At 39.0% G+C, this 25,741-nt stretch overlaps 3 protein-coding genes and 1 long non-coding RNA gene across 11 annotated transcripts in view; 2 read left to right on the top strand and 2 right to left on the bottom strand.

The window, feature by feature from the left end:
* LOC121949025 (nck-associated protein 5-like) overlaps window positions 1-8,687 on the bottom strand; it is a 90,776-nt gene extending 82,089 nt beyond the window's left edge. For 2 of the 4 annotated variants that reach the window (XM_042494610.2, XM_088082925.1), the window contains exon 1: window positions 8,015-8,686. The gene's annotated coding sequence lies outside the window, so the exon portion shown is untranslated. Of the gene's footprint in view, window positions 1-8,014 lie in introns of all 4 variants that reach the window. The other 2 variants (XM_088082926.1, XM_042494611.2) reach the window with 2 other exon arrangements.
* Window positions 1-14,410, top strand: part of LOC148188467 (uncharacterized) — an 86,900-nt gene extending 72,490 nt beyond the window's left edge. The window contains exon 4 of the long non-coding RNA XR_015777603.1: window positions 14,272-14,410. This is a non-coding gene — a long non-coding RNA (uncharacterized LOC148188467). The remainder of the gene's footprint in view (window positions 1-14,271) is intronic.
* Window positions 11,871-22,692, bottom strand: ftcdnl1 (formiminotransferase cyclodeaminase N-terminal like 1). Of its 4 annotated transcripts, none has more exons than XM_042494946.2 (6): window positions 22,256-22,692; window positions 21,399-21,529; window positions 19,918-20,013; window positions 18,637-18,792; window positions 16,899-17,087; window positions 11,871-14,677 (listed from the first exon to the last, which is right to left on the bottom strand). In XM_042494946.2, exons 2-6 carry the CDS (start codon window positions 21,511-21,513, stop codon window positions 14,241-14,243), a joined length of 993 nt encoding a protein of 330 aa, XP_042350880.2. In that variant the 5' UTR covers window positions 21,514-21,529; window positions 22,256-22,692; the 3' UTR covers window positions 11,871-14,240. The 4 variants fall into 4 exon arrangements, with proteins under 4 accessions (XP_042350880.2, XP_042350881.2, XP_087939053.1 ...); XM_042494947.2 differs by having other exon boundaries at window positions 21,399-21,526; XM_088082927.1 differs by having other exon boundaries at window positions 22,474-22,692.
* An 882-nt stretch (window positions 22,693-23,574) lies between these two features.
* The window catches only part of c10h2orf69 (chromosome 10 C2orf69 homolog), a 36,534-nt gene continuing 34,367 nt past the window's right edge, over window positions 23,575-25,741 (top strand). Inside the window, exons 1-2 of one of the 2 annotated variants that reach the window (XM_042494870.2) lie at window positions 23,575-23,763; window positions 23,979-24,225. In XM_042494870.2, the coding sequence (XP_042350804.2) occupies window positions 23,983-24,225 (243 nt within the window). In that variant the 5' untranslated portion in view covers window positions 23,575-23,763; window positions 23,979-23,982. Of the gene's footprint in view, window positions 23,764-23,920; window positions 24,226-25,741 lie in introns of both variants that reach the window. The other variant, XM_042494868.2, reaches the window with a different exon arrangement.

Below are 25,741 nucleotides of genomic sequence, written 5' to 3'. Positions count from 1 at the left end.
GCATACCAGGAGAATAAATATCACTATTGTTACATGTTGGTTTTTATCTGTAGTGTATGTATTTCTTAATGTACTGCTACCACTAATATACAGAAGGCTACTGCAATACAGATTTAGTTTTAATGCATTAATTCTCCTTTTCTATGATCATGCACTGTCACACTGTTTATTTTACCAGTACTAGATTGACCCACAGGTCCCTTTCATGAGATCTCAGCCCAGTCACTAGAAAAAAATATTAGCACTTTATGTTCCTGCAAACCATGAGTATGTTGTTTTTGCATGGTTCATGTGTATCACATCCGTTTTTCTAAAATGAGGTAATATATACGTTGATTTTGCCATTAGGAGGTGGAGGAGATGGTATATGGTATGCTACTTAGGCGAGACACATGCCAAGCACGGTTCAAGACTAACAAACAATAAAACCAATCGGTTTCAGTGACCCTTCACAGCATTTCCACTGGTGTTTGTGACAACGAACCTGAGTGCGTTCAGCAGCACATTAAGGCATTTTCCAGCTGCATTTTGAGCCACCACACTGAGTGTTTTTCACTGACACATCCCTTCTTGGGTGTTATAAACCAAAACATGATTTTTTCCTAACCATAACCAAGTGTTTTTTGTGCATAAACCTAACCACATGTTAACCACAGCATGGTACAAAATAATGTATAAATATAACGTATCTATGGTTTGCAGAAACGTGCAATGTGAAGTTTTTTCTTGGCGATTGGATTAGATGTGCTACTTAAACTTAAAAGCACTTGTCCAGCAAATGTGTAATTATCTTTTTTATATATAACCCAAAATACTGGACAAATTGTGATTTTAACTTTTCACTACATTCAATCCTCAATATAAATATATGCACCAAATTATATGGCATGCCATCCAATAGTCGTGGATATATTTCAGTTACAACCAAAAACTTCTAGCGAGGAAAAGTCAGAGGATCACCTAAGTCAGTGATTAATCAATATAGAAACAAAATGTCTCATAAAAATGTCTCATAAAAAATTTGAAAAAGCTTCGTCACCAAAATGTTGAGAACTCATCCTCTGGGGATCTGGAGCAAATGTCATGAAAATCCATCCAGGGATTCTTCAAATGTTTCACTTTTTATTTACAAATGCCAACATCAGCGTGGCAAGAGCAAATGTCAGGAGACCACGAAAGTAAGCAGACCTCACTCACTTGGGACCATGAATGTCTGTATGAAATGTCTTGGCAATCGATACGATAACTCACGTTAGTCTGGATCAAAGTGGTAACCCGCTGGACCGAGCAACACTGCCATCCCTAGAGCCATGCAGTTAGCATGGCTGAAAGGACAGGCTCAATATCAGAGTACGTGCAGCATAAAAACAACATACATATCTGCAATAACATCTGTTCTATCTAAAATAATATACTTAGAATTCAATGAAGTAGATTTGTTAACTAGAGTATGCACAGTAGCTAAATAACAAAATAATAATAATGACACCATCAATAACACTATACCTGAAATTATTAACATCATGAGTAACCAATGAGGAAATATTTCAAGTCCCAGTGCTTAAAAACTACCTTGCACCCCTGTAGCTTGTGGCTTAATCTGCAGAAAAAAAAACAATATAACTATGTAATAAATCAACTAATCCATTGTGCCACTCACATAACCATCTAATTCTAGGCAGTATTTTAGAGGGGTTTTAATTTATCTGGTAAACATGGAAATTTTATGCATCCCTTTCTCCTTTCAGTCCATAAATAGTCCTTGGGTGAGGTATTTTTAGCACAAAGCTATTTTTTATGCGTCCTTGATGTTGGAAAGGTTCTAACTCACTGTAATGCTGTTACCATTCTGTCGTTCCCACTCTCTAATCTGCTTCTGCAGCAAATCTTTGATGAAGAGCTATTTATTACAGATTTTTCTTTTTACACTTTAACTTTTATTTATTCAGGGAATGATTCAGCTCTTTCTCAGTGCTACCTTGCTCTGAACTGGTGGTTCTCAACCTTTTTTGTATTAAGGACCCCTAAACTCATACACATTAAGTCACCAACCCCCATTTCATAAAATTTTGCTTCAGGGACCTCCATCAGAAAAGATTTTGGTTAATAGATCAGAACTCTAAACTTGTCAGCTACAGCTGAAGCAGTAACGGTAAAGAAAGTGAAACCTATGATCAGAATAGTCACTGCGAATCTTACTCACGTCAGTCTCACTTTGATAGTGAATTAAATAGTGAAAATAAACTACTCCCCATTTTTCTGGGGTGCCCTTGGAACTCCCTGAGGGTCATAGGGTGACAACCACTGCTCTGAACCCACAGAGGAGGTCAGTAATAATATTGATAGTTAAAGAGTAAAGGTTTTCATGGTCTTTAAGGTTGTTTATGATGCCACAGTATAGCAACAGTGTACATTTATCCAGAATTTTTCTCTTGTCATTTTAAGAAGGCCACTAAAGCAGTATTTTGACAACCAGCTAACCCATCATTTTGATTAATGAATTTATACAAATGAATAAATTAAATATGAAAGAAAATATAAATGTCAACTAACCAGAAATCTTTATAGAAATAAACAATAAAGGGAAAACATTATGTGAAAGTGGTTCATTACAGTGAATGTCACATAATTATCATCCAACTTTGCAGTGTCACTGGGCTTTTTAGCCTCTTTTAGGTCATTGTTTTGTTTTTGTGGCCCTATTTAAATCAAACTGGCAGCCATTTACAGCCAACAAAGCTCTTACAGTATAAACCCACTATGCACTACTTGCTTAGTACCAACTGGTAAAGTTCAGCCAGTGAACACCATTTAGCAGCTACAGAATAATAATAATAATAATAATAATAATATTTTGTCAGGGCTAAAACCAAAACAACAGAGAGTAGGAATATTAGATTTACATTTGTAAGCTGGCCAGGAATCCAAGTCCAAGTCAGCTGAATCTGATCTGATCTGTTCATGTTTGCTGAATTTGTGAATAAGCAAATTATTGCTAATGTCTTAGCTATAACAATTATGTAAGGCTAGTGTCTACCAGGTTGTTCCATAGCCATTCTTTTCCACAAGTGGCCTAAAAACAAGAGGCACTTCTCACAATAACATTTTAACTAAAAGCATAGGTGTTAATAATGGAATGACTGTTCCTTTTAAGTGACTCACTACACCATGACAGTTTGACAGTGAGCCAGCCTGAACAAAATAAAATGTTCTGTTTCAGTGCTTCAACACATGATAGCATAATTTATAGGCCAATGATTTAAAAAACAAACAAAAAAAACCAAAAAAAAACCAAGCTAAACAAACACTGGGTTTATTAGCTGTATTTTTAGGAGCAGAAAAAAAACAACATTAAAACAAGCAGACACAGCCGAAATACATCGTCTGCTAATGAGGTTATTATGGCTAGCAAACAATCCATTGTCTTACTAGCAAATAATTCACTATTTACAAGTCAAACACACTTGGTGCAAGGGTAGAATAGTGTTTCTGGCTACCTGACAAATGTAAGCACTAAAGTGGTCCTTTTAGCTCTGGTTTGTTCTCCACCAACTTTAAAAAAATGCTCATCTTAAATCATTCAGAACATAGGTATTGCAGCAAACTATCCTAATTTTTAAAGTATGTATAGTAGAGTAATGCTGAGCAGAGAGCACCTCTCTGTGTATGTAGTAATCTGAGCCTCTCTGTTTTTTGTTGTGGTGGCTGGGCAGGCTGCATGGCACGTTAGAGCTTGTGCGTCCCTCCATTCATGTTCCACTGGCTAGCTAATCGCAACCACTCTGCACTGTGCTCACATGGCAGTTACTGCTAATAACAAACAAATCACTATCATACTAACACTTCTCTTTGTGTGTTGTGATCTGAGCTGCTCTGTTTTTTGTTGTGTTAGCTACACTGACTGCATGGCATGTTAGAGCATGTGAGTCCCTCTATTCATGTTTTACTGGCTTTCTAATCTCAATCACTTTGCACTGTGTTTACATTGCAGTTACTGCTAATAACGTGATCCTGACTGACAATGACAGGACAGCATTGTTACAGAAGCGCAACGGCCACCTACCCTTCCCCCCAAGCTTAACATTATTATCCCTGAAGCACTGTTGCCGTTGTCAGTGTATTGCCGCCATTGGCACCATTTCAGCTCAGCCTTGCAGACTCTGAATGTTATACCACCTTTAAAAATGCTCATCTTTTTAGTTGCAAAGTTTGTCTGCCATTTGGTAGTGGCAGGTAGTGGTTTTGTCTGAGCTTTTGTGTTCAAATGGTTACCAAGGGAGACTGATAAGAGGGGCTTAGACCATAGCTTAAATTGCATATCTTTTCACCAAAGCAATGGGCTAAAAGAGGCAAAACATTATAGTCTCCAGAGCATCATGGAATATTCCTAGGAACTACAATTGACCGCTTTGATATTATACTATATAGCCTAGAGTTGATTCTATGCTCTTTTCAAAACTATTGATTACTGCAGGTCAAAGGGCTTCTCTACAATGGGTGCTGGAACAGCACATTACCCACCACTTACCCATGTTATTCTAACCAGTACGGAGATTCAAGCAACAGCCCTCCCTGCGCAAGCCTTTCTTTAACCTTTAGGCTACTTCTGACCCCTTTTATGCGGCTGCACAATGCCATCATCCAGCCTCCCAATCGAATGCATTAGAGTATCTGCTTCAATGCACCAAACATGGAATAGATGCAGCAACAGACAATGGTTATCCCCTTGCCCTGAGCTACTGTACATCCACTCCTGTTTAAAGACCTTTTCTACAACGAGGTCAGGTCAGCTCTATTGCTACAATAATGTGAGATGTCGTCTCTTCTTGAATGAGGCAACTTACTCATGGTATCATAATATGTTAGGGAGAAAGTGAGGTTGGGTGGAGCAATGTAGCTCTCTCAGTGGTAACACAGGCAGGATAATGAGAATTAAAAAACCCTTATTTTTAAACTGACTCATGAAAGTGGAGTAATTTCAATAATGTGACAGGTCAGATCCTGTTTGTTAGTTTTTTTGCCATGAGGGACAGGGTCCACTTTTCTTTGTTCACTGCAATTCGCAGCTGTCACATTTTCTCAGCTCTCTGTTGAGCCATTTCTCCTGTTACCTCTCTCTGCTGGAGTTTTCTGTTGAGCTTCAGCAGCGCGATAACCAGTCTGTCACAACAGTGTCCACTACAGCCAGTGCTGTTTGTACTGCTGTCATTAGCACTAAACCTACATAAGTTGTAAGTCAGTCCCCATACATGTCATTGTTGGTATCATCACAAAATGGCAAGCATTATGTGCTCAGACTATTGATGTTGCATGGTATTTGGGCCTTACACCAATTGGGATATTTGGACCACAGTGTTCAGTCACTTGACATGCAGATACATGTAGGCATATGTCATTTTCATCAGATGGGAGTATCTAAGGTGTTAAAAACCAATTAATTTCTCTGAGACAGATAAATAAAGAACGTCCTCTAAATGCAGTTTAGAAGAACACCAAGTCTGTATGGGTCAATCACTAAAAACTGATAAAAAGTATATTGAATGACCTGACTAAAAAGGACAAATTGGAGAAAACTAAAAGTCCAGTGTGTAGGATTTAGTAAGACTCCCCCATTTTATGACCGCCTGCTTTTCACTTCTTTAAATATGGCAGTTTGGAACAACTATAAATACTTTCAATGTTGTTGGAAAACACATCACATTGACTTGTTTTTTTCTAGCCTTACCAGGCCTTGGGTGTGAAATTGTCACTTACCAAAACATATTAAAAAAACAAACATAACTTCAGCAGATTTACATTCAGTTAAATAAATCCACTGGAATATAAAGTGTCTTTCTCAGGCTACTTAATCAGCATTCAAGGGAAAACATGGGAAATATGGAATTTCAAGTTTGAGGACTTAAGTCGACATCTTTCATTATGATAGTTTTGCTCTTTGCTACCCTTTTGACCTCTGATCAGACTGTCTGATCCTGATCTAATGACAGCCACTACTTTTTCATGTGGTAGAAGACATGCTGATCTGTGATGTACCATGAGCTTGTTATTAACATGTGTAGTGGGCGACCATGTCACACGTGGACAGTGCTAAAAAAAAGTGTAAATGACCACCAAGACCCATTGTGATTCTGTCACTCAAACTATTTGCGGAGGTGGTCCTGGACGCATTTAACCACAAATCTTTTGTATTGTAAACCCTCATGCGTCCTTGCCCTATGGAAGGAGTTGTTTAAATTCTGCTGACGGAGATATCTCCAGCTGTTCCAACATAACTGCAGAGTTTTTAACACATTCATTTATTTGTGGTGGGTCACTATAATTAAAACACCCACTGACAGAAATAGATTTTCTACTTTTGGAGCTAGATTGTTTATTAGATTAGCTTATGTTAAAAATTATATTGTGTGGTTATTTAGTGCACCACACTCTCAGAGCGCAGAGCCTACTCTGGGCATAAAGGGAGCAGCAGAACATCAGGGACATTGTGAAACTTGACTGTTTTTTTCTGATTGGTCTAATATTTTGCATTCATTCATAAACAGCTGCTCCTCTCATCCATCACTGAAATCAGATCAGTTATGAATGTGTCGACAAGTCAATTATCCACCTCACAAGTGACAAATTGGGGAAAAAAAGAACTCATGGAGAGCTTCGCCTGCGCCTCATGAACTAACCAACACATTCTCATAGCAACTCATCACATACTGCCACTTTGCAGTAGTCTTCTGCATCTACATATGACGCTCTAGGTATTCTTCTGCATCTGCTTTTTATGTTCTGTGATGCTGCTACTGTGATGTCAACACAAGCACATGGTGGTTATGTTTAGGCAACAACTGTACATGGCAACCGGGATGTCAACAAACGCTGCCATGGATGATTTGGATTATGGCAAGGAGGCACATGGTAAGATAGAGAAAAAAAACCCATCACATTAAGACGGGAAACAAACACATGACAGTTCAAGTTTTGCTGACCTATCCTCCACCCCTCCCACCTGCCCTATAGGCGCCCTCGAGCTCTTAATATTACATTGTTATTGGCAGCATTTCAACCTGACGCGTTTTATGCGTACACGATGAGTTCTGTCCGGCCGCATTCTCACGTGATGCCGTCCAGCAGCATTTCATGTGGACAGGAAAGGTGACATTTGGCTTTGCGATCTTACACCAAAAGCACTGTCAGAATGTTCGGAATGAGAACAGTCTTCACTAGCAAGCATGTTAGCAAAAGGGTGGACGTAATAACAAAGTGCACAAAATCAATAATAAAATCTGAATACAAGTGGTTAGCTAGAGACACCTGACAGACCAAAGTGTGAAAGATGATGTGTCTCGGCTGTCTGCCTGAGTTCAGATAACTGAATGTTGTGTTAATACCAGGTGTAAACAGGCCCACTAACTTCGTAAAGGATGCTGGACTCAATGATAATAACTGATGTAAGCTGACCTGAAATGACCGCACAGAGGAGGAAGTGACCGGGTTGAATTTATCTTTATTAGCGTGGGTTGGATGGGATCCAGCTGAATGAAACTGCATTATCTTCCCAGTGTAAAAGAGCTATTTCTCCTCATGTCCATGTTTCCCTTTGAGCAGAATGAAGCCAAATGCTTTCAGAAACAAAAAGGACTTCAATGAATATTTTATTCAGGTCTTCTCTGTCTGTGCCATCCTAGCCTACTTTCCTCGCTACTTTGAGGGAAGCGCAGTTACTTGTTGCTCACCATGATATCTCCTTGGTCATACATTATACATGGAGCTATTCTGCATAGTGCATGCATACAATATGGCATCGGTTCAGCATCACAGCCATCCTGTGCTACTGTTTGAAGCATGTAAAAAGCAATATTTTTCTCCATTCATGTGTTCAAGAGGAAGCAGGCACGCATGTGAGAAATTGGATCTGCACAGTCGCAGCGATTGTAATGTAATGTGTTCACACAACACACAGGCACGTGCGCACACAAAATCAGCCTGACATTTGTGCGTGCGAGTAAGAGCGGTGCATCCTTACCCTACCAGCGGCTGTGTGTATCCACGGAGACAGATGTCAGCAGAGGCAGCGGGCTGAGCGGCGTCTGCCGAGGTGTAGAGCATTCCTCGTGCGCATCACAATCACAGACCACCGGAGGAGCAGTGGACAGCCAAGAGCCAGGACTCCACAATCTGGGTCAGTGCCGCCGGAGCCATCCTTATGGGGGAAGAAGGTAGCCACAGAGGGGAGCACACACGTCACAGGCCCACATGGATCCTAGCATCCAGCCTCAGTCGCATCCTCCGTCTGCAGTTGTTTTGGATCCAGATGCGATGAATTCCGCTGGGACTCAGGCGGAAGTAAATCCATGCACATCCACACACACGACGAGAGCTTTTCTGCTACGAGAAAATAACCTTGTCCGCACGAAGCATACCGCCTCACTGAAAGACTGTTTCTCCTCCTCCTCTCTCTGCCTCTGCCTAATTCACTGCTTTATCGCTCTATTTCTGTCTGATGCTCTCCCATATTTCCACTTCACTGCTCTCTCTCTCTCTCTCTAATTCTCAGCTGTGTCTCAGTGCTCTGCTCAGCCTGTGCCCAGAGGATGTTGAACATGTGTTCAGGGTGGGGGTTGGGGGACTGCTGACTTCATAGGTGGCACGCGTACTTCCCACACTGATAGGTTAGGGAGCACGGCACTGTGCGCTCACATTTTGGGCACAGCGGCGTCTAACTGGCAGATGAAATCAGCTTGGCCTCTTTTCCTTGTAAATGTTCCTATTTTTGAATCATCTGAGCATTCAGAGATAGGATTAATGGCAGTGATTAACCGTCATGCTGCACTTGATTGGAGGGAATGTGTGGGGTAGAAAAGTAAGGAAGGGAAGGAGGAGGTGATTTCTATATGATGAAATCACTGTCAGCTTACTAAATAGCCCTGCAGGACTGTCACAGGGTGGGGGGGGGGGCAAACCTCAGAAATGATGCGCAGCATGAATGTTTTTATTCCTGCTTGCCTCTTTCTAGACAGATGAGACACATTTCTCCCCATTATATGACTGAAGCATGGGGAAAGAGAAGATGTGGGAGGCAGAGAGTGTGTAGAAAAAAAATGGATAAACAGAGAGAGGGGGGAGAAAAGAGAGGGGGGAGGGAGAACAGAGAAAGCAGCAGAAAAGAAAAAAAGGAAGAGAACAGAGAGCTTTGGAATATTTATAGAAGGCTGCAGACTGATGTAAAGAAATAAGCTCCTCTATTTCTGTGCTGTGACACACGGGCGCATCTCGGATGGTACGCTGTCAGGCGAAGTCATATCAAAGGGATCCTATGGTGCCTCTGCAGCATGGATGCACACACACTGCAGCAGCGTGTAGGATCACCCATGTTTGCATGGAAGCAGATTGCAAACACACAAACACACACACAAAACCGATTTAGGTTTTCAGTGAAAGGCTTTCTTAACTCTCTGAATCTGAGCAAATTGGCTCGATTTCTTTCAAAACATGGAAAGAAGCTTACAAAGCATGAAATGACCCAAATATTAACAAGATATCAGTAAGAAGTTACATTATAAAAAAGTGAAAATTAGCTCAAAAAAGAAACATAAAAAACAAAAACAGAATATGAGAAGACAGAAATCCTAAATAAATAAAAATAGTAAGTAGAAATAATAATATAAAATTTACTTTTTTTCTTCAATCTAATTTCAAACATATAATTCTCATAATTATTCATATGATTTTTAGGAAATTGTGCCCTAGGTTTTTGTTTTGTTTCATTTTTTACAACAATTTTCTAATAATTCTCCCTGGTCTTTAAGCTAATTGTCAGGTTATTTTCTTGTCATCTTTGAATATTGTCTTGCAATTTGCAAGACAATATTCTAATTGATTATTGGTTATTGATTGATATTCTTATTGATTATTGGTTATTGATTGATATTCTTATTGATTATTGGTTATTGATTGCCTATTTTAAAAAAATAAACCAATTTGCTCAGATTTCATTGTTATAAATGTTGACGTCTGAAGACAGCACAAGAAAACTGATGTCAATCCAAGTTTTAAAGGGTTAAATGGATAATAACTCGGCTGCAGAAACTGCACTTAATGAAGGAAATGATGGCCTTGTGACATCAATAAGAGCCATTAGTCACAGAACCAACGAGGCTGTTTGGGAGGAAGGAATTGAGGATGTGGAGGGGATTTTTGGGAAATATGAAATTCACTGGATTTATTTATAGTCTTCTTTTTCTTCCTGGGAAGAGGTGTGTCTTGTCAAACTGAAAATCAAACGTCTTCCACTGTTAGCTTAGAAAATGAGTCAAGCCGAAATGGATTTTATACCCAAGACGCGATTCCGCTTGCAAATTTAAAAACGTGCGTGCAGACAAGAGTGTGTGTCTGTGTTTGTGGAGACCAGGATACCTCTGGGCTTATGCTGTGACCTAGATTAGGCCTTGATGCTCCCAAGCCTGGCAGGCTGTGTGTGTGTGTGTGTGTGTGTGTGTGTGTGTGTGTGCGTGCGTGCGTGCGTGCGTGCGTGCGTGCGTGCGTGCGTGCGTGCGTGCGTGTGCGCACGCCATCCATAGAGTGAATGCATGTGTGTCTAGATGCAGAAGAGAGAGGAAGACAGCAGAGAGGATGTGTGTGTGCGTGTGTGAAAGGGAAGGAGGGAGTTGTGTATGTACGCATGAAATGAAGCTGCATGGCTGCATTGCTTGTGTGACTAAGAGCCTCAGCTGGATGACACACAAAGAGGTGAATGTTCACGCAGTCAGAGAGCTTATCCAAAGAGGCGCGCACACATTGATAAAAATTGCACAGCCTCTGCCTCAAAGGGCGACTTTACGTAACTACGAATGCAGAAAAACGAAAAAATTACACAACATAATGAGAGGAGGGTGAATTCAGAAGCTGGAAGGTTTTTGTGCCTCATACCACCTCGGTTTGTGCGTGAAGCTTAACAGATTAACTCCCACTCTCTGTATGTAGATTAGGCGGTTATTGGCTCTGATATCACTAATGTCCTGTACATATGGTTTAAAATCATCTTATAATGCATTTTTCAGCTTTTCTGACCCTGCCTTTGTGCAGCAGCCATATCTATTTAACATCCTGCTTTGATAAGAGCACATTATATCTTAATGAAAAATGTGTTGAGCTCGACCTGATTGAGCTATCTCTATAATTTGGTTTAGTTATGTCATGCTAAAAAAAAAAAATCCACTGGCGGTGTTTTTAACCCCTTGAAAGCTAAACAAATGAGCTTGATTTCATTAAAAAACAAAAGGCAATGTGCAATGAAAAAAGAAATAACCCAAAAATCAAAAAAGAATAAGACCTGAAAATTTGAAACAAAATAAATTGTTTAAAATGGACAACCAAGGGAATAACTTGAAAAAAGTGCTTAAAAATTATAAATTAATTATGTAATCATGATCATTAAAAATATAGTTTATCCCTAGTTTAGAATGAAAAAAAAATTCTAAATCTGCTAATTTCTTGCAATTTGTGAAACATTTTCTACCAAACTGCTCTTTACCTTCTTTTCTTATGTTTTTAAAGGAATGCCATCAATTTTCAGGGTTCAATGGGTTAAACAGTCTTCCTTTTCAGTTAGCCTCCTACAGGAGGTTAATAACAAGAAAGGTAGCCGTGTTTATTTAACATGTTTTAGTTTCAGAGGTCTCAATGAACAGATTTATGTAACTTTGTAACTTTATACAAACAATATAAGTCTACTAAGATTCAAATTATTTTTTAAGACAAGCTCTGACTGGTCGTTTTGGCTTCTAGCTAAAATAATGAAGTTAAATTTGATTATTTTATAGAAAATAAAAAACTTCTTATCATTCATTGTTGTTAGATGATACATTACAAATACGGTGAAATAATTTCTTATGTATTTATTTTTTTACTAGCTAAACCAATTTAAACCAAATAAATGAATGCAATGTGTGGTGTGATGCTTCACAATTTATATGAAACAAAAAAAAGGATGAATATTCACTTTTGTTAATACTATATATTAAATGTGATTCCTTTATATATTTGATGAAAGCATATATGATTTTTTTAATCATTTCTGAGATGTTTTCAAAGTACACTAAAAGTAAACTATTTGTTTTAACTTAAATAAGTGTGATATTGGCTGACTTAAATTATTAAATTGACTGAATTTGAGGAGACAAGTTGTGAGTCATTACAAAATGACCTCAGCGTTTCTTCTTAGATTAAGTCCCTTTTTATTATTTTAATTTAAGGCAGCCTAGATGCTAACTTTTTTCGTTTAAAACAAAAAGTTTATTTTAACAGTGTACTGTAGTGTAAAAATATATGGAAATAATACAAGCACTGATTACTAATTCCATGTTAACAAATTGATTTATGTTGATATGCTAACATATTTACAAGCATTATAACAGTACATGATTTGAAATTTTGTTTTTTGTTATTATTTGACAATAATAATGACAATATTTAAAAAAAACAATGGGGGCTAAATTTTGATTTTTGTTATTATTGCCTTCAAAACAGAAAAAAATGCAAAGATTTTTTTCCCAGTGCTTTTTTCTTAGTGAAGAATTTAAAGGGATATAGCCCATATTATAGTTACCTAATAACTATACCTATACCACTATAATCTATACCTCCTTATGCCATGAATGTGCTGCTATTCAATGCATTATACTGGCCTTATGTAAGAAATGAGTGGATTCATCTCGCCCCAGTTAATTCCTGACGTCCTCTGGCCTGATTGGCCTCTGTGTTATTATAGGGTTAGGGTAAATCATGTGCATCACAAGCTTACACTGTGTATAGATTTCACAAGATGCTTCATGGTAGACTGCTGTAAAAGATTATATATATATATATATATATATATATATATATATATATATATATATATATATATATATATACCTTTTCAAACTGGGTTGCCCGAGTTGGTAAGTTAAACACGTTCATGGAAATGCTGCCAAAGCGCTGGATGTTTCTAGAAGACTCGGTCCATGACTTGTGATAAAAATAGCCGTTTCACACACAGATGGTGACTCCCACAGAGTCTTGCATGGTAAGGCTGATGGTGGAAAATGATGGGAAAAGACTCATCAACAGAGACTCATCAGTAAACACATGTGTCCCATTTGCTCTAAACAGGAAATGACACACACAGGGTAAAAATTCAAATTCCACCCCAGAGGATGATATGCTCAGATTTATGTTTTTTTTTTTTCTTGGCTGATAGGTGGGGAAGAATTTCAGAAATAAAATTTAAAAAATCTCTTTCACAATGAGTGTCAGATTAGATAGGCACTAAGCAGACGGGAGTGTAAGAGAGCATATATCACCCCAGTTTAACTTCATGTCCCCTTTATGAACAATACAGGATTAAAACATTTAATTGACAAATTACTCATTTATTTTGATTTATTTTTAAATGTAGTTAGGGACTGTTCATTATACTGTATATGACAGGTGATGGGGTGGTGCAAAATGGGGGAGGCACTTCAAATATCTTTTTAAATTCTGGGGAGTGAGTATTTTTTTGGCTTTGCTTAGGACAGGAACATTTAACTTTAAAGTATTTTGTATTTAAAATAACATCACAACCTTCAAATCAGCAAGTAGGTTTAAAAAACATTTACTTTGAAATATCCAAAATCATGCGATTCATTGTCATTTAACATTACTAGAAACTACTCATCCCAAAGTTTTTGGTTAGATGCCTGAAATGAGATATGTGGTTAACACAAGCTTAAAGGGAAAATTCACCCAAAAAGTTGGGTGTTGGGTTAAAGTTTTATAGTCTAAAAAACCTGGGAAAAGTGTTGCACTCATCTCCCAAATAAATTCAAATGTTAAAAATAAAAACTATCTCCATACTGCTTGTCTGAAGTAATCCAAGTGTCCTGAAGCCCTTACGTGTGAAGTTGTTTTGAAAAATGTCACTGATGTCATGTTTTCTCTAGCAGTTAGTGTGAGCTGATTAGCTAACTAGCTAACTATAGCTGATAAAATCAGCTAGCCACAGTTACCTAAAAATGAGAAACCCACTTTTTCTTTCTTCTATGTGAAATCAAAGACCTATTGACTCAAAAATGTCTACATTTTTAGGGGTAAATCTGAGATGGAAAGCTTGACAAGGAAAGCAGTGGTAACAGAAGATTACTGATGAACAGTCGATTCTCATGAAGTTACATCAAACAAAGATGAGGTTCTTTATATGAGGTTTCACTGGTTTTGGCATGAATTTATTTTCACATACGAATCCTGTCCTGCTCTTTCCAGAACTCAGCAATCCCTTGGGACAGTGCTAACTCTGCCAGGCTCCTGCACTCACGGGGGGTAAACCCCACTAGTGCCGTCCCCTTCATGCCGACCCCCTGCCCCCCCGCCAGCTCCGCCACCCTCGCTGTGATGAGTGAAGCCGGAGCGTGGCAGTACAGCTGGTCGTCGATGCTGAAACACGGCCATGGTTCCCCTGCAGACACGTGACCAGGTAGGGTCCCCTTCACACTCTCCACATTACAGGCGATCTCCACAGCGCCCTCATGTGGCAGGGCCAGCACCTGCACCCCAGGCAGGCCCCCAGGGGTCGACTCCCTGATGGCTGTGGCGATGCTGCGTCCCATGGCAATGTCCTGAGTGTCGATGGTGACGTTGCAATTCATGACGTATGGACTGGCCCCGACACCTGCAGGACATCAGCCAAATCAGACCTAAAGAACACCTCCTGAAAGCTCTGGGCACGTTCACAAACGCTCGCTCTGAGTGCCGAGCACGTTCTGGAACAAACTGGCGTGTTCGTAATACGAAGCCCTGTTAGAGCGTACCGTTCGGTTGTCCAGAGCAACACACCCAGTGTGGCAGAGATTATTCTGGGTACTCCGTCTGGTTACACAGAGCAGCAGGGCACCAAACGGAGTGAATGTGTGATTATTGACACTGTTCTTTAACCCTTTAACGCCTGGATCGCGATCAGTTTTCTAGTGCTGCATTTAGATGCCTTTAACTAGCATTTAAACCTTTGGAAATTGGTTTGATTTCTTTCAGAAACACAAGAATAAAACATAATGAGCAACTTGACAAGAACTGCAACAAAAAAATAATAATAATAAAAAAAGGAAATTATCTGAATATGAGCTCCAAGGGATTATAAGATATTAGCAAAAAAACCAAGAAAAAATGTCCAGAAAACTATATTTAATTCTCTTAATTATATGTTTAAATGATGTTACAGAACAAAAAAAAATGATTTTTTTTTTTTTGCATTCTCTGGAGGCCATTTTCTTGTTTATTTATGTTTTGTTTTGCTTGCTTGTTTGTTTGTTTTTTTTAAAACTTCACTTATAGAGATTTCTCAATTTATCAGACAATACATTAACATAAAATGCTATCTCTGTGTACGAATATTAACAGAAATCAAGAAACATGAAAAGAAAAAAGGAAAATGAAAAAGAAACAAGTTACAACACAAAACAGAAAACAATAAAACAAGACGTGTGCATAGTAGTGCATTTTAGCACATACAGGACAGACCACTTATCGAGGTATGAGGTCAGAGGTCAAAGGTCAGGTCAGGTAGATTATTCACATAGTTTATCAACGGGTCCCAGGTTTTGTAAAATCTCTAGAGCCATTGAGGGTACATCTTATTTGTTCCAGCTCGATGTTCAGCATCAAATCTTTGATCCATTGGCCATGTGATGGGGGGGGTCATATCCTTCCATTTAAATAGAATTGAGCGTCTAGCTAACAGGCAGGAAAAGGCACTGACCTTCTGTAAGTGAGCAGGGATATTAGAATTATCTGGAGTTGAGAGGGTGCCAAAAATAGCTATCGTAGGGGAAGGCATAATATTACAGCTGTAAGCCTCGGAGATGGTTTCAAAAAAGGATCACCAGAAGGGGGCAAAATTGAACAAGACCAACACATATGGTAGATAGTTGCTGGAGTCTGTTTACATCTGTCACGTATAGGGCTTATGGTGGGGAATATTCTTGCAAGTTTGGCTTTAGAAAAGTGCAGCCGATGTAACACTTAAAAGTGTATCAAGGCATGTCTTGAATAGAGGATGTATTAACCCAAGAAACCCCGTTCCACATCTGATAGCGGGGCCCCTAGATTATTTTCCCACTGCTGTTGAATATGAGATACAGAGGGATTATATCTGTTCATGATCCTAGTGGAAATCATTGAGACTCTACCCTTGTTTAGAATATTAACTTTTAACAACGTTGTTTTTTAGTTGTTTTTTTCTCTTCTTATTTTTTTAGGTATTTTTCTTAATTTTTTACTAATATCTTGCTAATTTTTGGGCCATTACGTGCCATTTTGAACACTCCGTTTCTTTGTACAACAGCTCTCTCATTTTAGTGCAGAGCTTCAGATTAGATTTACGAACGCACCCAAAGTCAATTATTGACGAAGTATGTCCGACTCCACCTGGGCAGGTGGAGATATGCCCCCTTTCAGCTAGTTGCAAAAAGCCTTTATTTTTTATAAACTGTTTATTTACAATAACTTTGGGCTAGAAAACTGCTGCGTCACGTGCATATAATCAAACGGGCAGAGCAAACTTCCTTTAATGATAGTTTTAAGCCAATATCAGTTTAGTGTGTACGCTATGTTTAGAAAAACTTTTTGCACAATGTCTCATTAAGTTGCCCAGTGCCTTCTTGCCATGTCTGTGAAAGAAATCAATATGTTCAGTTTTCAGGGGGTTCACGGTCAAAAAAGGAGAGAGGTGGCCTGTGGTGGGGCTGTGACAAACATAGCTTTGCAAATACAGACAAAGTCACCTGCATTGTATAATCCTGGCAAAGAGACATTCTAACCTTCCTTATAGGCTCAAACATTCACAAGCATGTCTGGCATTTCATTTTAGCTCCCACTTACTGCCAGCTCCGGCTCACCTGTGAGACCAAATCGTTTCTGTGGCTGCGGCCCCATGTCGGGCATGATTGCCTGCAAGTCTGTCGTCTTCTTGAACCAGCCCATCTCCTTCCTCCTCTGTGCCAGCCCGCGCTGAAGGGGGGAGTCCGCCCAGCCAAACAGGAAGGCACTGGTGCCCTGAACCCGCTCTGTGAGTCCCCGAGCCACAGCTGCACCCCAGCAACAACACACACATGTTAGTAAACCAGCAAATGGAGCGCGCATCATCACATGTACACAGTTTCAGAAACACGAGAGCAATAAGAGCATGACAGACCAAACACACCTGGGGGGGTGTAGCTCAGAGGTAAAAATATGGGCTGCTCATTACACGTGCATAAGTACAAGGCTTGTTAGTGAGTTTGCCGATTATTATTCTGCAGTCACACCACACAGATTAGTAAACAGAGTGCACACACCAGCCATCCAGGCACACATGCTGGGCTACTGCTCGACACATGGCTGCTAAGTCAGCTGGCAAACAAACTAATCAACAGCACAGGAAGCTGAAGATGTCACATCCTCAGCCCCTACACGCATTCCTATAACGAGTTTCCGTTAACCCTCAAATTGCACAAACTGAAATTGTGAATATAAAATACACCTAATGGAAGCACATCAATTTCGAGAAAACTCCCATTTATCTGAAAAAAAAAAGGTTTTACGGGTGGTATTTCAGGTGATTAAATTAAAAAAGTATTTCACAAAACTGCAATGCAGACTCTTTTTTTGTCTTTTCTAGGTCTCATGATGCTATGGCTATGTGCTTGTCAGTAGGAACTGGATCCCTCATGATGCAGCAGGAGCTACAAGAGCTGTTACTGTATCATATAGCTCTTCAAAAGTTGAGCGGATCATCCAGGTGTTTTGAATCCACAATTCCTCTGTGAAATCGTGGACTATCACCTCCCAGAAGTCCCTCTAATGTGGCCACTCCCACATATAAGGGGCTTGCCTTTCTGTTATCGCTCCATAACATGCCTACATTGCCTTCAATAATGACGGTTAGTGCAGTGGCTGCAATAGAAATAAAGCTGCTAATGTTTTGAACATCCATCGTCATGCTTTTTGGAATGTCATTGGGAGAGGAGAAGTTGCATAACAGCACTCAATGGAAACACAGTCATCACACAATTTTAAAAATATCATTTAAGTTCTGCACAAATCTGTGATGGACACTGCCTATAGACGCCTGCTCCGCATAGGGAACCAATGAAAGAAGATGCTGGTGCTGAGAAAAAAACACGTTGATCAAAGGTCCTAAACTGTATAGTCTGCTGAGCCTAAAAGTTTCTGTTCAGTCGCAGCAGCCGCTCCGCTCATCCACTGATCTGATCTGATCAGCTCTGAACAGATTGACAGATCAATTATCCACCCCGCATGTCATGAACTGCTGCTGAAGAAAAAAAGAACTCATGGAGAGCTTAACCTGCATTCACAGACCCACAAAAACCTCAGGATTTAGAGAGGGGACAAATTATGCAAAGGGGCACACACACAATAAAAAAAAAACTTGAAGGTTTGTTGTCATCACCACTGCCCACGGCACAACCAAACAGAAGGAATGACTGTGCCCTGAAAGCTAATGAAGGGATACAATACAGGCACAACTCAACCAGAGACATATAGATCTAAGTGGACACACACACACACACACACACACACACACACACACACACACACACGCGCACACACATTTATGCACAAATGGCATCTCACCCTGAGCCTCTTTAGCACAGTCCTCCACTCCCACCTCCTCCCCCAAGGGGTAGATGGGTACTAGGTCGACGGAACCCATACATGGGTGGACCCCAGTGTGAGCACGCATGTCGATCAGCTTGCAGGCTTTCTCACACGCAGACAGAACTGCCTCCCCTAGAATAAAACAATATCAGACGATATATTAACCCTTTGCAAATGGAAAAAAAAATTGTGTAATTTCTATCAAAAACATGTAACCAAAGAAAGCAATGAGCAAAATACCAAGAAACAGCCCCCAAAGCAGCAAAAAAATAATTTAAAAAATACCTGAAAATAAGCAACCAAAACAAAAGAAGTTTAAAAAAAATGAGACAAGAAAATCAACTAAAGAAATTGTGAAAAATAAAATAAAATAAACAGGTTTTTGCTCTGACAGAATTTTAAATCTATATTTGTAAACAAATTCTAAGTCGAAGTCAACTTTATTGTTAATTCTTCCAGGTGTGTCAGACAGATTTCTGGAGATCTTTTTCTCTTTTTTGTAATATCTAATAATCTCCCCACAGCTAATTTTCCATTCATTTTCTTGTCACCTTTTAACAATTTTTATTTTATTTATTTATATATTTACTTTGCAATGTTCCAGACATTTCTTGTCAAGTTGCTCATTGCCTTTTTTTCCACGTTTCCAGAAGAAGTCCCACCAATTTTCTCAGGTTCCATAGGTTTAAATGCTTGTGAGAGGCATCTGATCCCAGCACAACAAAGCTGATGACCATCCAGGTTCTAAAGGGTTAAACATACTGTCAAAGTAAAGTCCTGATGTGAACGGTGGTAGATTAAACTTGCCTTTTTATCATTATTAAAGGTTTTGCATGTTCCTTCAGTACAAGTAGTGATCCAAGTCTGAAGAGAATTCAGTATGTGAAGATTCTGGTGATTTTGGGCAGACTAAGCTGATTTGTCTTTGGGGGTGAGTGCGGGACAAACAGCTGTAAACCTCGACAGCTTCGGCTGCATTGTCACAGGGTTGTGTTTGGGATAAGCGTTCAATAAGATAAAATTCTCACTGTGATCTTTGCCAGAAAAATGTTCATCCTGAATTTTTTTGTGTTTAAATCCCTGACAAAGCTTATTAAAGGATTTTTTAAGGGATTGGAGAGCAGGGGACTGAGAGTGAATCCTTGCTGGAGAAGTACTGCGACAGCAAGTAGCCGACTCTGTCCTTCCCTCAGCAGCAGGAGAATGAATGTAAGACATGATGTTTCACCACAAACAAACAAAATACTCAATACTCACTGATAGAGTCGATACTGGCCACAATGGTGATGACGGAGCGGTTGTAGTCATGGTCATTAAAGATGTTCAGCACTGTGGTCCCCTCGCGTCTAACACCTGATGTATAAAGCAAAGTCAAAAATGATGTCTTAGAAAGTTGTTTGCGTCATTACACTGCCTGTTTGAGGTGGGAATATTGCGCCTTTATGCCACCTCACTGCTCCGTATATAAGGTATGTTTGCGGAGTAGTGGTGCAGAGTTGTCTTGGCTTTAAGCTGGCAGCACAGGAAGTAACAGCGCCAAATCAAGGTCTATGTAAAAAGAAGGGACCATTGGTGGGACAGGTGGGACATGTTGACGATGTGTTATGCGTGCGACCAGCTGCAAGAGATTTACAATGAAGCTAGTTGCAGTTCGCAGCTCACTCAAAGAAGAACATTTGCCAAAAATCGCCACAAATTGGGAAAACAAAACGGTGAGGGAGCTCCTTGCCCTCCGAGCAGAGGACGAGATTAGCTGCCTTACAGTGGAGACAGTAAATGATTGTTATTGACCATAGACTGTTTATAAAGATGGACAACGCACCCCCACTACGCAATAGTGACATCTGTGGTTGGAGCCTGCCAAAACACCTGTCTGACCATACGTTAGCAGCTCCACTGAATGCGAGTGCACTGGATTGGCTGTCACAGCTGTCAATCATAGTAGGAAAGCCCCCTTTTTTTAGAACTTAATTTCTCATTAAAACTGAACTTATAAAAACAATCACTTCAACAAACATCAGGGAGAACTACCTTCAGTGCCAGAAACCATCTTTTGGAAAAATTTACTTGGCGTGTACTTTAACTTTTTAGTTTGACCTGTGTCCTGTTCACTAACATAGAGGGGCGGGCTTTATGATCTGTACTTCAGTCAGACATCAGGGGGCGATCCAGGCTGAAAAGCTACACTTCGGGGGAACTGTTATGGACATCTTTATTTGCAGTTTATGCTATTGTTTATAAAGTGCTGCCAATGTGTCCTTTAAGCTGCATGTCACATTAGTGGCTGACGCTGTTGTGTTAAACATCACAGCTGTCATGCCTGTTTTGATTCCACGATGCCAGGATGCTGTCTAAAATCACTGTTAGTGTTTACCCACAAATATATTGATAAAAATATAAGGAAAAATGTGCAGTGTTATTCCAATGCAACAATGCCATTGCATAATATTTCACGACAAAGTCATAGTGTGTGCAGCTTTCCTGTTTGGCCCTAAAATTCCTTGGTGGCTCCCCAAAATGGCACTCACAGTCATCAAAACTTCTGATCTAAAAACCCCTGATCTAAAATTTTTGTTTCAAAATGCTCTAAAATTGTCTGTTTAGCTGTTAAGTTTCTAAAAAATGAAACAAAATACATTGGATAGGTGATTACGGCCCAGGTTTTTGGTACTGAATATCCACAGATCAATTTAAGGCATGAAACAATACAAAAAAATCAACATAAAAATCCTACGTGCCTTCAGTGTTGTATAAGGCTGCCTTGGCCACAGTCTCTACCAGGTCTTTCCTGCGTGCCTCCGAAACATTGAGAAGACAAGCCACCAGTCTCCTGCCCAGGGAACTTGAGGACATGTTTCTGCCACGGCTGCTGGTGAAAGGACAGGACTGTATATGAAGTGCACTGGGCAATGATCAACCAAAAGCTGAAAAACAGTCAATAATATACAATATTCCAATCATACCTGTATCTGGACAGAAAGGAAGCCAAGATAATGACTTCCTTAAGCTTTAGACACAACAGATGATACAGTATGTCACTTCAGAAATTGCTACTACAGCCTTACTTGTTTTACTGTTAGCAAACTTTGGAGACATATTGCTGTGTATCTATAATTGCTGTCATGATGCTGACTCCACTCTGCTTGTGCTATTGTTAAAGTTTTATAATTTACCATTATCCCATAACTGTCACCTGCACCTTTAAATGTGTCACTGCAGGCATGTGTGTTTATAGTTGTCTTTTTCAATTTTAGTGTGTTATTTTGGCAGTAAGTATTTGTGTTTATTGAGTGCATGGCAACCATTAGCCATAAACTGTGGAATGTCAGCTGTTCATATAAAATGAAAAATTAACTTTAATGACGATGCCATCTACAGACAGATTGTGGCGCTGCCTTTTCCTACGGGAACAGTAATGTAACAAAACACTTGTTTTTGACTTTTAAAAGATCAGCAAGTAAAACTAACAAAAAAAATGTGTTCTGAAGTATGCAAAGTTTACCATGACAAAAGCAGCGTCAGAAAATAACACGTGGACATGACAATATCACCAGGAAATATTAAAGTAGTAGCTATGAAATATGTTTTAGATTACCTGGATTAAATGAGTCTCCTTGGATCTAGACTGAATCTAACAGTTTAAAATGTAAATTGTTTAATGGTTTTTAAAGTTGTCCAGTGCAGCCTGTGGGAATTACTAAACCGAGTAGTGTTGCTCCATATCAGTGCTGATAGTCACAGAGCATGTTCAAAGTCCAAGCTGGAGGAAACTATCAACATTGATCTAAAACAGATCCATGAAGTATGCCATACTTGCGTTACATTGAATGCGCTTTCAGCACTGACATGCGCAGTGCATTGTCTGGTGGTGCAGCACGGGGAAAATGCGCAATTCACTAATTTCTGTACGTAAACATAACATAGGACTAAATATAACGTAGCTGCTGGCAATCCACGCGCTTAAATCCACGCGATTGTACACAAGTACACAAGTACACTTTAGCATGTGGAGCTAAAGATGAACGTTTAGTGCAAGATAGTTCGCTCCTGTTTTAAACCATCCGGAAACCTTTGTGTTTTGTGAAGGAAGCTGTTCGCTTGTAGCCTGGGACGTATTTTGTATAATCGTCACCAAAGAATAACGGTTTAATCTGACATTTTTGTCGAAACTGACTTATGCATATATTTTTATTCTGTGATAACGTATTAGCATTACTTCAGATGATGTTTGTGATTTGAATTTTTAGACTATTTAGACCGCAGATAGAACCTCATAATTTTACGGTGGCGCAACTATGCAACTAGTTCTTTTTTGTGCACGTTTGGTTCGGTTTCACAGAGACTACTGTGTTTAATTTAGTACGCTATGGGCCTTTCTCTGTGTCCTTAATTAAGCCATTATTGTTGTTATTTTATGACTTATTTTTCATGTATGCAAGGAAGGAATATAAGCATATTGTGTTAAATGGATGTAATGGTGGTATGCATATTTTCACTAAAATGTTATGCATACATCGTTTGTGAAATAAATGAAAAAAACCCAATGTATCTGATTTTTTTTTTTTTTTTAATTTTTGTTTTCTTTCGCTTTTTCTTCGTTTAAGTTTTTTGTGTATTTTTTTTTGTTTGTTTGTTTTTATATTCTGATATGTGTTTCCTGCATTTATTTTTTGTTTATTTATCTCGGCAATATTTATTTATTTTTATATGTATGTATATTTTTATTTGGTATTTCTTTATTTCATAATCATTTAAGAATGTAGTTCTTTCTGTTGTTCTTTTTCTTTTGATTTAATCCATATTTATTTAACCTCAGCCCTCGACTCACTGAACAGTCGGGTGTAGTTAACTGGCAAGTCAAAAACGGAAGTAGACAGCAGTGAGTCATCTCGCCCCTATCTCCAATGTATCTCTGGAGTCAGAAAACAGACATGCGCAGAAGTGGTACTGGCTTGTTGCTGTAGTAGTTTAGCTGTGGTGTTGACAAACAGCGCCTCTTCGTGGCAAAAAGCACCCGTTACTGTCAGGATTAAACATGTTGTGAGTTTAATCTTTAACTACTACAATGTGAGACAGGCGACGGATATCGCACAGTGTGCAGCGGTAAGTGTATTGTGTGTCGCCACATACAGGCTGCATGTTGTGCCGTTAGCTGTAGACAGCACAGACATCTGTGGTTAATCAGCTAGCTGACAGCAGCAGTAGCAGCATGGAGTCGGTGCGTTGAGAAAGAAAACGCCAAATCATTTTCTTATTTTAGAGTCAATGCTAGCCGCTCGAGCAGTTACGGTGGGCATCACGTTGATATCTGTGGCCAGGACGATGACCTCTGTGGCAGCGACGACATCCTCAGAGACCCCGGGGCTGCACGCAGCGGCCAGCCGGGATGCACACGCTGACAGCCCGCTACAGAGGCTCGAGAGGCTGTTCGCGGTGCCCGGATACAACCCGAACCGAGTCAACGACCTGCTGCTGCTCCGGCCTGATACACACGGACAGACCGACACCAAACCAAAGGAGAAGAGCAGCAACAGGCACGTGATGTTCTTCCACGGGGACATCCAGGTGAGTGCGATTGACGGGGTGAACACCTGCGAGCGGTGGGCTCCATGATTTCACATCACAACGCAAAGGTGATTACTGTAGTGGCCTTTGGTGGAAAGTTGTCACTGACTGTTATAATATTAGCACATACTAACACCCACAGCAACACTGACAGGTGTATGATCACCTGTAAGGGCTCAAAGTCACACAGTCCACTGCACGCTCTGATCTCTTGTCTAAAGGTGGTTGACCCCTTTTAAACCACTTTTATTGTGCTGTTGTCAGCAGCTTTTCACAGCTATTAAACCCTTTAAACTGTGAGCAAATTGCAAGAAATGAATAGATTTACAGAATATTTCTTTAAGATAGGGGAAAGAACTATATGAATAATTATTATAATTACATATTTAACATGTTGCAAAATTATTATTTTATGTAATTGTCTTTTAGCATTTTTTCTAAGGTATTTTCTTTTTTTTTTTAATCTTTTTGTTTGACTTTTTGTTAGTAATTTTTAGGTAATTTTCTTAATCTTTTACAAATTACGTCCTATTTTTAGAATGCAAGATAATATCCACACATCATAGGTATCAGCAGAAATGTATCATTGTTGCTTCATCCATTGCACATATTGTTTGCTTATTGAAAGGTGGTTAACCCTTTTTAACCTCAAGTGACATCACTTTTGTTGTGCTGCTGTAGTATTTAACCCTTTAAACTGTGAGCAAATTTGGTTTTTTTTTTTGTTTTTGTTTTTTTTTTTAAAGGCAACGGGCAGCTTCATAAGAAATGTAATCACTACATTTACAGAATCATTTTTTTAAATGAAAGGGGAAACTATATAAACAATTACATAGTAATTACATAGTAATACAAAGTTACATATTTAACATGTTGCAAAATTATTATTATTATTTCATATAATTTTAAAGCATTTTTTCTAAGTCATTTTCTTGTTTGTTTGTTTTTTTACTTTTTGTTTTTCTCATATTTTTAAAAAAAATTTTAAATTTTAAATTTTTTAGATAATTTTAAAGCACCAAATGATTTAATCATGCCTAAAAATGTGACATAATTTGTGCTTAACTTTAACGAGAGTCTTCTAAGTCCCAATAACATAATCATTTGACCAATAGTGAAATAAAATGTCCTGACCAATAAGAAATTAGGGTTGCAGAGATATACTGGTTTTATTGTATATCATGATTATCATATCATGTACATTTGTTTATCTGTGGTGATGAAAAAAAATCCAAGTAGACAAACAATTTCACCTTTATTTTAGTTATTTTCAAAAGGGAGACCTCCTACATATACTGCCACCAAAAAAAAAAAAAAAGGTTTCACATGCTTTGCGCAGTAATTAAGCTTTTCTTCAACGAAAAAACTCTTTCTTTTTTTATGATCGTGACTGATAATCATAGCAATAATTTTATAATGTCGTCATACCGTGAAACTGCAATACTTTCTGAGATGGTAATTGTACCATGAAAATGTTGCAAACCTAAATGTAATACCTAATATTATTTATGACACA

This window comes from Plectropomus leopardus, chromosome 10 (genome assembly GCF_026936395.1).
Source record: "Plectropomus leopardus strain MGB_pleo_1.0 chromosome 10, ASM2693639v1, whole genome shotgun sequence".
NCBI classification, from domain to species: domain Eukaryota; kingdom Metazoa; phylum Chordata; class Actinopteri; order Perciformes; family Serranidae; genus Plectropomus; species Plectropomus leopardus.
Note: the sequence above shows the minus strand (reverse complement) of the source record. Positions and strands in the feature narration are given on the sequence as shown.

What these genes read in the sequence shown, in the direction of transcription:
- ftcdnl1 (XM_042494946.2), bottom strand. Translation starts at nt 21,513, where the DNA reads ATGTCCTCAAGTTCCCTGGGCAGGAGACTGGTGGCTTGTCTTCTCAAT. An exon ending in GGCCAGTATCGACTCTATCA is followed by an intron (nt 18,793 to 19,917) that starts GTGAGTATTGAG and finishes GTTTTATTCTAG; the next exon opens with GGGAGGCAGTTCTGTCTGCG. An exon ending in CTGTGCTAAAGAGGCTCAGG is followed by an intron (nt 17,088 to 18,636) that starts GTGAGATGCCAT and finishes GCTGGGGTGCAG; the next exon opens with CTGTGGCTCGGGGACTCACA.